The sequence below is a fragment of the Cyprinus carpio genome, chromosome A12, assembly GCF_018340385.1.
Source record: "Cyprinus carpio isolate SPL01 chromosome A12, ASM1834038v1, whole genome shotgun sequence".
Classification (NCBI taxonomy): Eukaryota; Metazoa; Chordata; class Actinopteri; order Cypriniformes; family Cyprinidae; genus Cyprinus; species Cyprinus carpio.
Window position 1 is genome coordinate 25,947,824 of NC_056583.1, and position 14,655 is coordinate 25,962,478.

General features: G+C 37.0%; 2 protein-coding genes across 2 annotated transcripts in view; one reads left to right on the forward strand and one right to left on the reverse strand.

The window, feature by feature from the left end:
• dnajb12b (DnaJ heat shock protein family (Hsp40) member B12b) overlaps positions 1-2,139 on the reverse strand; it is a 14,850-nt gene extending 12,711 nt beyond the window's left edge. Inside the window, exons 1-2 of the mRNA XM_042768198.1 lie at positions 1,918-2,139; positions 496-640 (exon numbers count right to left, since the gene is read on the reverse strand). Of these exons, the coding sequence (XP_042624132.1) occupies positions 496-640; positions 1,918-2,050 (278 nt within the window). The 5' untranslated portion in view covers positions 2,051-2,139. The remainder of the gene's footprint in view (positions 1-495; positions 641-1,917) is intronic.
• A 3,686-nt stretch (positions 2,140-5,825) lies between these two features.
• LOC109101093 (acyl-CoA desaturase-like) lies at positions 5,826-13,474 on the forward strand. Its single transcript, XM_042768199.1, is given in 6 exon segments — positions 5,826-6,083; positions 6,201-6,429; positions 8,651-8,781; positions 9,447-9,652; positions 10,145-10,377; positions 11,904-13,474. Coding segments are annotated over 5 exon segments (975 nt in total). The 5' UTR covers positions 5,826-6,083; positions 6,201-6,224; the 3' UTR covers positions 12,104-13,474.
• The last annotated feature ends 1,181 nt before the right edge of the window (positions 13,475-14,655 follow it).

Sequence of the window (14,655 nt, forward strand, 5' to 3'; positions counted from 1 at the left end):
TTTGCTAAAACTAAATTTGAAAAGAAAGAAAGAAATATATAATAAATAAATAAACAAATAGAAATGACAATTGCACATAAAAAATTAACTAAAACTTAAACTAAATTAAAACTAAATTAAAAATGGAAAATTATAAAAATGACAAAAGCACATGACAAAATTACTAAAACGTAGCTAAAAAAAATCTGAAAACAAATATAGAAGCTAATTCAAATGTTAATGATGAATATTATAATAGTATATAAATAATAGTAAAAATAAACACTGATTTGGATCGTATGGAATAATATCTGTTGAGGTCTATTTATTTAGGTACATTACTAAATTCCTGCTTTTTGTTCATTTTTTAACCCTTGACTAGAATAAGTGGACTTAACAAGGAAAATAGGGTAAAAATATAACACTACAGACACAGAACATGATTCCTTGAAGAACTCGCAGCAGGAGGTTGTTTATTCAACTAAACGGAAGCTGAAGTGAGAACACTGTAGGCACCTTCTGACGGCCTCGGCCTGCTCAGGTGTGTAGGGTTTACTGGAGTCGTTACTGCTGACCTCAGGCCTGCGCTGACCAGCTTCTGTGCCATCAGCGGCTCTCTGAGACGACGCCTCGCCGTTCTGCTCCAGAGACGCCAGCAGCTCTGCCAATCAACCAACAGTCAGGAGTAAAACACGGCAAACCAACAGACAGTGGCACAGCGCCCTACAAACATGCAGATGAGCAGCATACTTAAAGGAACAGTTCATCCAAAAATTTACATTTGCATAATGTTTACTCACTCTCAGATCATCTGAGATCAGGATGAGTTTGTTTCTTCATCAGGTTTGTAGAAATGCTGCATTGCATCAGTGTCTCAGAAGACAAAAGATGAAACAAATCCAGCATTGAGACGTTTTTAACTCAAATATGAGTTCATAATCCATAATAACACTTCCTCCAGTGAAAAAGTGTTCTGGTGTGAATCAGGAGAGAAATCTGCACAGATCAAGCAGCGTTTAAACAGCTCTAAACTAATATGTGGCTGATTTTGATGTGAGAGACAACAGCAGATGCACTTTTTCACTGCAGGAAGTGTTATTATGGATTATAGACTCTATGGTATTTGAGTTAAAAACATCTTAATGCTGGATTTGTTTCATCTTTTTGTCTTCTCCAGATGTTAACTGATGGACTGGAGTGCTGTGGATTACCTTGTGGATTATTGTGATGTTTTTATCAGCTGTTTGGACTCTCATTCTGACGGCACCCATTCACTGCAGAGCATCCATTGCTGAGACACTGATGCAGTGCTGCATTTCTACAAACCTGATGAAGAAACAAACTCATCCTGATCTCGGATGATCTGAGGATGAGCACATTTTCAGCAAATTATTTTTGTGTGAACTATTCCAGCAACACTTAAACACTTAAATCGGCTGTGTCTCATAACCTAGTGAGTTGCCTACATAGAACACAACTACAGTCATCATATAAACAAGCAGCACTACTGAGTTTGTAACATGCTGACCTAAACAACATTTATGGGCAACACCGTTTCAGCACGTGCACGTCTTGCCCTAATATTGCTGTCTAACCAGGCAGCTCACTGGGATTTGAGACACAGCCAGATTAACACCTGAATGCAATAATGCTGTTAATGCAACAGTTACATCATCATCATCAGAGCAGCAACTCTATAACGATACAGCAGCACACACAGTACTATAAACACTAAACAATAACATCTCTGTGTTTAAATCAGAACGGCAGGCTCGAGCAGCACGAGATTTCCATGCGTAACGCGCGCGGATAACACAAAACTGCGCGTTTCGCCTGAATATAAGAATTCAGTGAGCAGCAAATACGATCCGGTATGAGCGCTGTATGAGGGTAACCGAGGCGATCAGGCCTGGATTAGCCCGGGTTCCGTGCGCTCACCCCGCGCTCTCCGCGTCGGGAAAAGCCGCTGCGCTTTCTCCAGGAACCTGCGCGCTCTCTCCGGCTGCGCGCCCTCCAGCGCTCCGAGCGCGATCTCGATGCATCGCTCCGCTTCATCCCGGTTCACCTCCATCACTGAGCTACTCAGAAACGCCAGATGATTTAATAAACACACGCAGGGCGCACCATTGAGACGCGAATGTTGAATAAGAGTTTCCTATGAGACGCAGCGGCAGGTGTTTCCTCCAGGTGGCGCTCGCTGGCCCACAAAGCGCAGCTCTCTATTGAAACCCACTCAAACCTCGCGGGGAGTTTTATTTTGTTGTCGATATTCATGTGGTAAAAAGTATACATATTTAAAAGACATCCCTGACGGCACGCGCAGGCCTGCATCACGTCTATATGACATCTGCGAGAGTGTTTGCGCATCTGCAATTAATCTACAGGACGTTTCCTGTCAGATGTCACATAGACGTTTAGAAGATGTTTTTAAGATGTTTATGATGTTAACTGACATCTTAAAGACGTCTATCAGATGTTTGCACACCGCAGACGCTTTCCAGATGAAGCGATGTTTAACAGACGTCTTGCAGACGTATCTGGGATACTCTGAAATCTGCTCTAGCAGTCGCTGTAAGATTGGAGCTCATCACACAAGGCTGCGATTGGCTCATCCGATCAACCCGGAGAAATGTAACAGGTGCCACGTGACTATAATCCAGCATACACCTGATTAATGAAATGTATCAGTGTTTCAGACCTTTTTCACTCTTATGGGAAAATGTTCTCTTTGGCTTTAATGACTATTCTGAGCAAGAGGAACACTTGATTCATTTACTTTATTTCACATTCATAAGTGTACATTTACCATAAGAAACCACTTTTGATGGTTTTGTTGTCTGAAATATGTATATATATTGACAGTATCAGAGACTCTTTGAATAAGAAAGCTGTAAAAACTTGTGAACTTGAATGTGTGTATGTTTGTTTTGAACTTTAATAGCCTACTTACCTCCCCCTTATCAGTTGTCTTTCTATCTTTTCTTATTTTCCTTTTCTTCTTTTTGATATTGTTTCTTGATAATATATATATTATATGTTTTTGCTCTTTGTATAATAATAAAAAAACAGAATAGCATACACACATACCACATAGTACACCAAAAGAAATACAGTTTATGCTTTATTTGGATTCATTTTAAAGTGTTATTTAACATTATTGTTTATTAAATTATTTTCCATTTTATTTACATTTATTTTTATTTTTACTTCAGTTATTTATTTCTTTTTTTCTCCCATATTATCTGTTTATATATGTAAGTCTGCTGATAAATGGTAAGAATCATGTACCTGGCCAATTAGAGACAGAGTCTGGGACATTAGCCCCGCCCATTTTATACTCCAGGTGTCATACCAACATACACTCCACCATCTTTTTCTATTTCTGTGGATAACAGTCTCAGCAGGCGAGTGATGATGACGTGTCCAACATAAACTCTATACACGGTGGCATTTAAATTAAACGAAAGCAGGAAAAATATCATGCTTTTCAGAAACTGTATACTAAATATATATAACATACCATATATAATTCCCTCTTCTGATTATATAGAATTATTGGTTAGAATTATTTGATCTATATAGGCTACAGGAAGTAAGAATCAATGTGGAAATAGTAATAATGTGTCATCACGCATGATGCACATATAAAAACATGTAAAATCTCATTTAAAGGTCTAATCCTAAAATTACTCGTATCAGGTTATTGATTATGTTTGTCTTTCTTGAAACGCACAGTAGATGGCGCTATAGTTCAACTATTAGGATTGCCCTCCAGAGACGCAAAGATGCTTCTGAAAGGCATCTCTGAATAAATACACCAACCTGTTCCATTTAAATGCTGGTGAAGTGGTGTGTGTGGATGAACAGACTGTGTGTAGCTATTAACACTATTAACTCTTTAAGTCTAGACCCACTGTCTGAGTGTCTGACACAGGCATGAGCTTTTCTTTCCTTTTAGTTTTAGTTTTATTTAATATAATGTATAAACATTAGCTGCTCTCTCTTCCATTTCACCAACACTCCAGAACACTTTATTATAGCAAAACAAAAATGACATTTAAAAATGTTTAGATATAAACTGATGGCCAAAAGTTTGGAATAATTAACTTTTTTCAATGTTTTTTTTTTTTTAAAAGAAGTCTCTTTCGCTCACCAATGCTGCATTTATGTGATCAAAAATACTTTACAATTGTAAAATATTATTATAATTTAAAAAGCTGTTTTCTATGTGAATCTCTGTTAAACTGTAATTTATTTCTGTGATGCGCAGCTGTATTTTCAGCATCATTACTCCAGTCTTCAGTGTCACATGATCTTCAGAAATCATTCTAATATGATGATTTGCTGCTCAAAAAACATTTCTGATTATTAGCAATGTTGAAAACACTTGCGCTTCACAATATTTTTGTGGAAACTGTGATGCAGTTTATTTTTCAGGATTCACTGATGAATAGAAAGCTCAAAAGAACAGCGTTTATTAGAAATATAAATATTTTGTAACATTATAAATGTCTTTACTGTCACTTTAATGCATCCTTGATGAATAAAAGTACACCTTTTCCTTTATTTCCCTTTTTTAATTATATTTACCCCAAACTTTTGAATGGTATTGTATCACAGTTTTCATAATTATATTAAGCAGCACAAATTGTTTTATCATTGATAATAAAGCTAATATGGCCATGTGCATGAGTGTGTTTCTGGCGTGTGTGATGGTGAAATGAGAGCAAAGGTTTGAATGATATCACTCAAAATCATGTCATGTCAATATCAAAATCATTATCTGGATCGGACCAGTGCCTTCTTCACATCAGTTTATCATGAGGTCATATAGTGTGACACATGTAGAAAGTTCAATAAAACTTTAACAAGAACATTTAACACATTCAAAGATGTTGATGAAAATGACAAATTATGATTACGAAAAGAGAATTATGTATCTCAAAGCACAAAAATTAAACTACAGTTATTAATAATAATAGCTGAGATGATCAGTCTTCAGACAGCTGAGGAATGTCTCAGAAACATGAGAAAAGCAGTGACTGTAGAGACCGATGCACTGATTGAGAATTACAGTTAAGAAAATACTGGTGTCTTACAGACTGACTTATCAACGCAGAGTAATTATATTTCATTTAACAGTAAAGCATCTCAGACTGCATGAGCCTGTCTTCCTTTTTTATTTTAGTAAAATATAATATAATTTATAAACTTGAGATGTTCACTCTTTCATTTCACCAACATTCAGGAGCACTTTGTTATATAGCAAAAACAACGATTCACATAATTTAAAGTCAAACTAATAGTTTTAGAATATTTGAGAAATTAAAATAAATAAAAATTAGATAATATAATTTATTTAAATAAAAATATAATTTTAATTATATATATATATATATATATATATAATTTATTACAATTTTTAGAAATTAATTAATATTAAATTAATAGAAATATTGTACATTTGACTCGTTAAAAAAATTTTTTTTTTTCTTTTCTTTTTTTTTTTTTTTTTTTTTTTAAGGGACAGTATAATACAATACATTATATAAAGTCCCTTAATTAAAAAGAGGTTATTCCTGACACTGCAAAGCAAGGAAACCCCTGAGGTCACTGTAGTTCAGCTGATAGATCAATGTAGTATATTTCCTGTCCTGTTATCAGCATATCAATGTTTTGCGTAATTTAAGATGCAATATAACGTGATCATCCAAGAACAAATATGAAAATAATAAGGCGTGTAGTGATGAAATAGTGCTGAGTGCAAACCCAGCAAGAGCTCGCGGTGATTGGCTGCGGCGGAGAAACTCCTCGCCGGTGGGGTGAGCGCAGCTGCCTTATAAATGCACCGGCTCCGGTTTGGTTTGGTTGTACGGGGATGCTGGAGTGAATAACGAGAACGAGAAACATCAGATGAGCATCAGCCAATCCGAACGCTCGCTTTAAAGAGGCATCGAACTATCTAGCCAATCAGAACGCAGTGTTCCTAGCGTTCGCATCACCGGCAGCTGTTTGCGCTTCACGCGTTCTTGTGTTTCTCAGATCAGACGCGGCGTCTTTCACTCCGCGGGTCACCGTGCGCTCAGTCCGCAGCATCAGTTCCGGTGAGTGTTGCTTCCTAACAAACGCAGCTGCTCTGATGCGTCACAGGGATGTGACCCACTTTACCCTCGCTTTGCTTCTGCTGTATCCGCTGCTCTTTTTGTGTGTTACAATAACAGAAGCTTGTGTCGGCAGAGCTCATCATGCCTGACAGGGACATCAAATCTCCAATCTGGCACCCGGAGACAGTGGAGGACGTGTTTGATCACACCTATAAAGAGAAAGAAGGGCCCAAACCTCCCACCGTCATAGTGTGGAGAAATGTCCTTCTCATGGCTTTCCTGCACACCGGAGCTCTGTATGGACTCGTCCTGTTTCCATCCGCCAGTGTCCTCACGTGGATCTGGTGTAAGTATCATATAATATTCAGGGGCGTGTGTTTAGAGCTTTGGGGGCCCCTGGGGGCCACCCACGTGAGGTCTTGGGTGGGGTGTTGAGAATTGTGTTATAAAAACAACTACTCATTCTAAACTTTGGTAAGGTTCATTAGTTAACATGATCTATTGATCTAACATTAACAAAGATCAATAAACACTGTAATAAATGTATTGTTTGTCCATTAACTGATACAACCTTATTGTTAAGTGTTTCCAAAATTATGTTTGTAAAAGATGTTTTCTCTATTTTAGGGGGAGGGGCATTGTTAAATTAGACCTTATTTACTGCATTAAAATGTATTGATACTTTTCTATAGGTTAATTAAAAATTAAAATAATTTTACTATTTGTTAATTATTCGTGCGATAATACTGTAATAGTTTTCATTAGTAAGCATTTCTATGCGAAGCATTTCAACTCACCGTCATTTTCACACCATGGACACTGAACAATCTAGGCAAACCGTCTAAATTTCATTTCAAGTTTCTGCCACTAAATAAAAAATAAAACAAGGTAATTGCGAGAAATTAGCTCGCAATTGTGAGAAAAAAAAACTAAAAATTGCGTGTTTATATTGCGAGTTATGGAGTAAGAATTGCGAGTTGTAAAGTCAGAATTGCGAGTTTATATTGCAAGTTATAAAGCCTGAATTGCAAGATATAAACTTGCAACTTCGAGAAAAAAAGTACCAATTTCGAGTATATATTGCGAGTTATAAAGTCAGAATTGCTAGATATAAACTCGCAATTCCGAGAAAAAAAGTCAGAATTGCAAGTATATATTGCGAGTTATAAAGTCAGAATTGCGAGTTATAAAGTCCGAATTGCGAGTTTATATTGCGAGTTATAAAGTCAGAATTGCAAGATATAAACTCGCAATTCTGAGAAAAAAGTCAGAATTGTGAATTTATATTGTGAGTTATAAAGTTAGAATTGCAAGTTTATATTGCGAGTTATAAAGTCAGAATTGCAAGTTTATATTGCGAGTTATAAAGTTAGAATTGCAAGTTTATATTGCGAGTTATAAAGTCAGAATTGCAAGTTTATATTGCGAGTTATAAAGTCAGAATTGCGAGTTCTAAAGTCAGAATTGCGAGTTTATATTGCAAGTTCTAAAGTCAGAATTGCGAGATCTAAAGTCAGAATTGCGAGTTTATATTGCGAGTTCTAAAGTCAGAATTGCGAGTTTATATTGCGAGTTCTAAAGTCAGAATTGCGAGTTTATATTGCGAGTTCTAAAGTCAGAATTGCGAGTTCTAAAGTCAGAATTGCGAGTTTATATTGCGAGTTCTAAAGTCAGAATTGCGAGTTCTAAAGTCAGAATTGTGAGTTTATATTGCAAGTTCTAAAGTCAGAATTGCGAGTTTATATTGCGAGTTCTAAAGTCAGAATTGCGAGTTCTAAAGTCAGAATTGCGAGTTTATATTGCGAGTTCTAAAGTCAGAATTGCGAGTTTATATTGCAAGTTCTAAAGTCAGAATTGCGAGTTCTAAAGTCAGAATTGCGAGTTTATATTGCGAGTTCTAAAGTCAGAATTGCGAGTTCTAAAAGTCAAATTGCGAGTTTATATTGCGAGTTCTAAAGTCAGAATTGCGAGTTATAAAGTCAGAATTGCGAGTTTATATTGCGAGTTATAAAGTCAGAATTGCGAGTTATAAAGTCAGAATTGCGAGTTTATATTGCGAGTTATAAAGTCAGAATTGCGAGTTTATATTGCGAGTTATAAAGTCAGAATTGCGAGTTTATATTGCGAGATATAAAGTCAGAATTGCGAGTTATAAAGTCAGAATTGTGAGTTTATATTCCGAGAAAAAAGTCCGAATTGTGAGTTTATATTGCGAGTTATAAAGTCAGAATTGCGAGATATAAACCCGCAATTCCGAGAAAAAAAGTCAGAATTGCTAATTTATATCTCACAATTCTGACTTTATAACTCGCAATTTGTACTTTATAACTCGCAATATAAACTCGCAATTCTGGTTTACTTGCCACAATTATAAATTTTTTTATTCGAGAGCATCTAGTGTACCTAGTGATCATATTTGCTTAAAAATGCATTAAAATGAGTTAAAAGATGCCTAAAAGTCCATGTATGTGCATTAAAAACTGAAGTTGTGCTTTGTGGGTTTAAGTAGCTCCATTAAAGTGATTTCCAGCAGTTGATAATGGATGGCATATGTTTGTGTTTTGCAGTTTTGGCGTGTTTCGTGTTCAGTGCTCTAGGTGTCACCGCTGGTGCTCACAGGCTCTGGAGTCACAGATCATATAAAGCATCATTACCTCTCCGGATCTTTCTCGCCTTCGCAAACTCTATGGCCTTCCAGGTAACAAACTCATCTGAAGGAATACTCTGGAATGATTGCATGCGTCAGTATAGAGTTTGTCAAGAATTCAGACTCATCTCGATCTTTATCCTGATTTTCTTCATTTTACTAAACTGTAACTATCCATTTGACTGCTAGTGAAACTGTAGAAGTTGTAAAAAGTGGTTAATCCCTTTCTATAAAGTTCATTATTTATGCATTTGATTGTTACAAATAAAACTTTGTTAGACCTTAGTTTGGAAGATTTTTATAGAAGCCCGTTTCCGCCACTGAATAAAAAATTAAAAGGTAATTGCAACTTTGTATCATGCAGTTCTGACTTTTTTTTCTCGGAATTGTTTGCAACAAAGTCACACTTGCGAGTTCTAAATTCAGAACTGTGAGAAACTCGCGATTGTAAGAAAATAGTCTTTTGTTTTTCCTCAGGATGGGACTTTATAACGCAACTGCGACTTCATATCTCACAGTTGTCAGAAAAGAAGTCAGAATTCATAAGAGTCGCAATGACCTTTTTTATTTTGTGGTTGAAACAGGCTTCCATAGAATTTTGTGTTAAAGATGTAGTGTGTAATTTGTGCGCTACTAGTGGCACAAAGCAGAATTGCAGTCGTTTTTCTTTTTATTAGTAATCTAGAAATGGCACTCTTCTCCTGCTCTCTCTGTAGAATGATATCTACGAATGGTCTCGTGATCACCGCGTTCACCACAAATACTCCGAGACGGACGCCGACCCTCACAATGCTGTGCGAGGCTTTTTCTTCTCTCACATCGGCTGGCTGCTGGTCCGCAAGCATCCGGACGTCATTGAGAAGGGACGCAAGCTGGAGCTCAGCGACCTGAAGGCTGATAAAGTCGTCATGTTCCAGAGGAGGCAAGTCTGAAACCACTTCGTATGTGACCCTGGAGCACAAAACCAGTCATAAGGGTCAATTTTTTAAAATTGAGAATTATGCATGATCTGAAAGCTGAATAAACATGCTTATCATTGATGTATGGTTTGTTAGGATAGAACAATATTTGAAACTATTTGAAAATCTGGAATCTGAGGGTGCAAAAAAATCTAAATATTGAGAAAATCATCTTTAAAGTTGTTCAAATGAAGTTCTTAGCAATGCATATTACTAATCAAAAATTAAGTTTTGATTTATTTATGGTAGGAAATTGACAAAATATCTTCATGGAACATGATCTTTACTTAATATCCTAATGATTTTTGGCATAAAAGAAAAATCCATAATTTTGACCTATACAATGTATTTTTAGCTACAAATATACCTGTGCTACTTAAGACTGGCTTTGTGTTCTAGGGATGGCAGTTTTGTCCAGAATACACTGTTTTAACTGAGTTTGATTGGACTGTCAGATTCTACAAGTCGTCAGTGCTGCTGATGTGCTTCTTCGTGCCGACGTTCGTGCCGTGGTACGTTTGGGGCGAGTCTCTGTGGGTGGCGTAATTCGTCCCTGCCGTCCTCAGATACGCGCTTGTGCTCAATGCCACCTGGCTGGTCAACAGCGCCGCGCACATGTGGGGAAACCGGCCCTACGACAGCAGCATCAACCCCCGGGAGAACAGATTCGTGGCCTTCAGCGCTATAGGTACGTCTGATATACAGCGAGGGTGCGATCAGGCTTTCACACCCACAGCCATCTGCAGCATCAACACAAACAGTACTCATCGTTTACAGTAAGAACTGCTGATGAGACAAAGATGAGCATGAGTTAAACTTGAGTTGAGACACTAGAGTTCACAAAAACTATATATTCAAGGAGCCGAAACTCATTTTTGGGACAGTTAAGCACTCTTAGGTAGCTATATGTGTTTTAAACACATAGGAAATCAACCATCATCTTGCACTTATGCATTTGTTTTTTGATTGTATTGAGATAAGCTGTCTTGGTGTTATATATGCACCCTCTGTGAAAATGAATTTCCTCTCTGAGGACAAATAAATGATCTCTCTCTTAACATTGAGTTTGCAGTAATGCAAAACATTTTTATTATAATTTAAAAAAAAAAATAGCTGAATCATTACTTACAATACTGAAAAGCACAAAAGAAAAATTATAATAAAATGTTAACAGTAATGATAATTATAATTTTTTTTGAGTAAAATGACCTTAATTGTTATACACTAAAATGGAAAACTTATAAAAACTCAATTTACGATATGAAAAATATCATTTTTATTTTATATATATATATATTAGGTATATAGATATATCTATATAGTCATATATACACACACATATATTATATTACTATTTTTATATATACATTTATATATATATATATAATAGCAATATAATTTCTAATATTTTTTTTTGAAATATAAGAAATATTTAAATAATTATATATTTACTAAATATTAGAAATGATATGTCTATTACATTTAGAATATATATTTTTGATATATAAGAAAGTGTGAATTTATATTTAATGATATCATTATGCAATTTTGGAGGAAAATGTGCTTAATTGTCATGAAAATCTATCATGGAAAAGTTCAAATAAATAAATGCTCAACTGACAAAATATAATTTAACAAATAATATAATTTATTCTATCATTCTATAGTAGAAATACAATAAATATATAATCTACTATATTTCTAATATTAATAACTAATATTAAATCTCAGGGAAGTCGTGGCCTAATGGTTAGAGAGTCGGACTCCCAATCGAAGTGTTGTGAGTTCGAGTCTCGGGCCGGCAGGAATTGTGGGTGGGGGGAGTGAATGTACAGCGCTCTCTCCACCCTCAATACCATGACTTAGGTGCCCTTGAGGCAAGGCACTGAACCCCCAACTGCTCCCCGGGCGCCGCAGCATAAAATGGCTGCCCACTGCTCCGGGTGTGTTTCACAGTGTGTGTGTGTGTTCACTGCTCTGTGTGTGTGCCACTTCGGATGGGTTAAATGCAGAGCACGAATTCTGAGTAAATATAAACAAAAACTTATAACAAACCAAAATGCAAAGATAATATATAATTATATTTTTGCCAAATGTTGGAAATTAATTAATTTGTTTTTAAGAGTATTGTTTTGATATATAATGACGTATATAAATATATTGCATTTGCATAGATTGTGTATTGATGACTCATCTCCTGTTTTCATCTCTCAGGTGAAGGCTTTCATAACTATCACCACACCTTTCCCTTCGACTACGCCACCAGCGAGTTCGGCTGCAAACTCAACCTGACCACCTGCTTCATTGACTTGATGTGTTTCCTGGGTCTGGCCCGAGAGCCCAAGCGTGTGTCCAGAGAAGCTGCCCTCGCTCGAGCTCAGCGCACCGGAGACGGCAGCCACAGGACTGGCTAACGAGCGCCGTCCGTCCTAACGAACTGCACGCCGGAAAACTGAAGCACGTCTGCTCGTCCGGCGACGGGGAGTTTCGACGCTGCATCCGCTCTACCTTCATGTCAGATGACAAGTGTTGTGTTTCCCAGTCTAGCCTGTGAAGCTTTACTACGGCGATCTGACCTGTTTGTGTAGCACTTATTCCGATGTTCTTTCCGGCTTCCTCTTCTCGACAGCAGCTGTAGATATTCCTGAGTTCGGTCTGAGCTCGTGTAGCTGATGTGCCAGTTCACTCAACGCAGCGCCCAAAAACCCTGTTGCCCTCCCGGCCCTTGTTTGTGCGCGCCTTACCAAATCTAACCGTGCAGTTTGTTAGAAGTTAACTAAGATGCACATCTATTTAAAATTCAACAGATGCACCTTACTGCATCCGGACTAAATAGAGATCAGATGCAGACGTAGTTTAAAATGTAATATTGCCAATCTATTTCGTTGCCATACTTGCACAAATGGTTCATTTGGAGAATTGCGTGAATAGTTCTGTAGCCTACTGATGATTCGTGATGATATTTTTTGTGAATTTTTGACCACGGCACAAATACGACAGACACTGAGTTCCATTTAATGTCTAATCTGTAAACACACTTACTTGAGAGTGACACTGACTTACAATTAACAGTAATTCGGAGGTCACTGACGACTACAGAGAAGGAATCAGTCGCTGGATTGAATGTTTGAGGTTGTGTGAGAGTGACTGCGGCGTGTATTGATTCCTGATTATTAAGGTACTGTAGAATGTATAGTTTGGTTTTGTATTGTAATTAACTGTGCAACACCATGCTTATCTTTCGAGTCCCGCTTTAACGTTTTCATCTTCTAAATCGATGCGTCTGTAGTGTGAGCATGCTGTGTTAATACAGAACTCTTTTCTATGGCAGAATAATACAGACGGACGAGTAATTCTAATAACTCATGTGTGTTATGATGGCAAAAGCCTTTGTGTTGCATGCAATCCGAATTGGTGCAAACGGAGGTTTTTGCTCTGGTTCACCTGTATGTTTAATTAAACATAATGTATTTTCAGAGAGTTTTCAGTGCTATTTTTCCATTTTTGGATTTCATTTCACAAGTTGCTTGTAATTAAATTGTTTGGTAACTTTAAAAGTATTTGGATTGCAGTTCTTTGATGACTTTACACTGGGACAGATCGCCTTATTTCCACTCTGACACTCAACATGCCAAAAATGCGGCTGTGATGTTTCTCATGCCGCTTGGAAGAAGCCTTCGGCTCTTAAACGTAAAGTGATGTTCCTGTTTGCGGTAACGACCTGAAATAGTCAGTAGACACTTGTTTAGTAATCATTGACTGGAAATAAAGTCTCGAGCAAAGAGCCTTTGAGAGTTTTGCACTTCATTTCTGCCACTTTTCTCTGTTTTGTGACATTTTAAAATCAATTTAGCATTTCTCCTTAAACACATATCATGCAATTCTGAGAAAACCGTCTGAATTGCTCGATCTACAGCCCTGGACTCACAGCACATAATCATGGACTTCATGTCTGTACTTGTGTCTGATTCTCTCTGGAAGCTTCTGTCTGATGGCATGTGTCCAGACTGCTGAATCAGCTCTAGCTTCCACAGTCACAGCAGACACGCGGATGCGTTTCATTCAGACTGATGTAACAAATACTTCATAGTTTTTTTTTAATGCATGCAAGTAAACAACAGAAAGGCTAGAATAATTAATGCAATCACTAAACATGAAGTACTGTCATTTGGCCTCCTGATAGTGTGACACACAGACTCAGAAGCACAGTGTTATTATTGGCCACTGCGGCGTTACGTCATCACGGCGGAAGGTTACAAGAGTTCACAACATCACGGGAATGCCAACAGCAGATCAGCGGCAGCCAATCAGCAGCGCCGTATGACCCCGCCGGACCAATCAGCGAGCGCCTCTGATGAAATCATACCGCGGCGCCAAAATGAGACACTAACGGTTGCGGTTTCACAGGATCACATTCATTTAGAGTCTTTCGTGTGGAAACCCGGCCGTTGAGTGTCACGTCATGACAAACCCCACAAGTCAACTAGTTACTGAATAGTTTTACAGAGTAAACCATGAATCAAAGTGCAGTTTTCCCACACAAAAGCGCAAATATTACTGAATTTGATGCATTAATATTTATCTCCATGAATATATAAATATTTTAAATATACAAATATTATTATAATGATAGTATATTATTATTATTATTTTTAATAAACAGATGGTCGGACTCATAATTTCACTAATAAATAAAATCGCGGATTTCATTATGAAATGTATCAATGGAGTGAAGCGCATGTTGCTTTAAGGGTTGATCAGGAAAGTTCTGAATTCTAAAAACGTCTCTTTCTCGCCCCCTACAGGATAAACTCAGAATCAAAACCCTCATGTTCTGATGATTTGTGTGTACATATATGTTGTATTTTCCCTTCAAAACCTTTAATGTGCCTTAAATTACAAACAGGTGTGCTGGAAATAAATCTGTTAAATTCTAACACAAAAATAATTATTCTGAAGGATTATA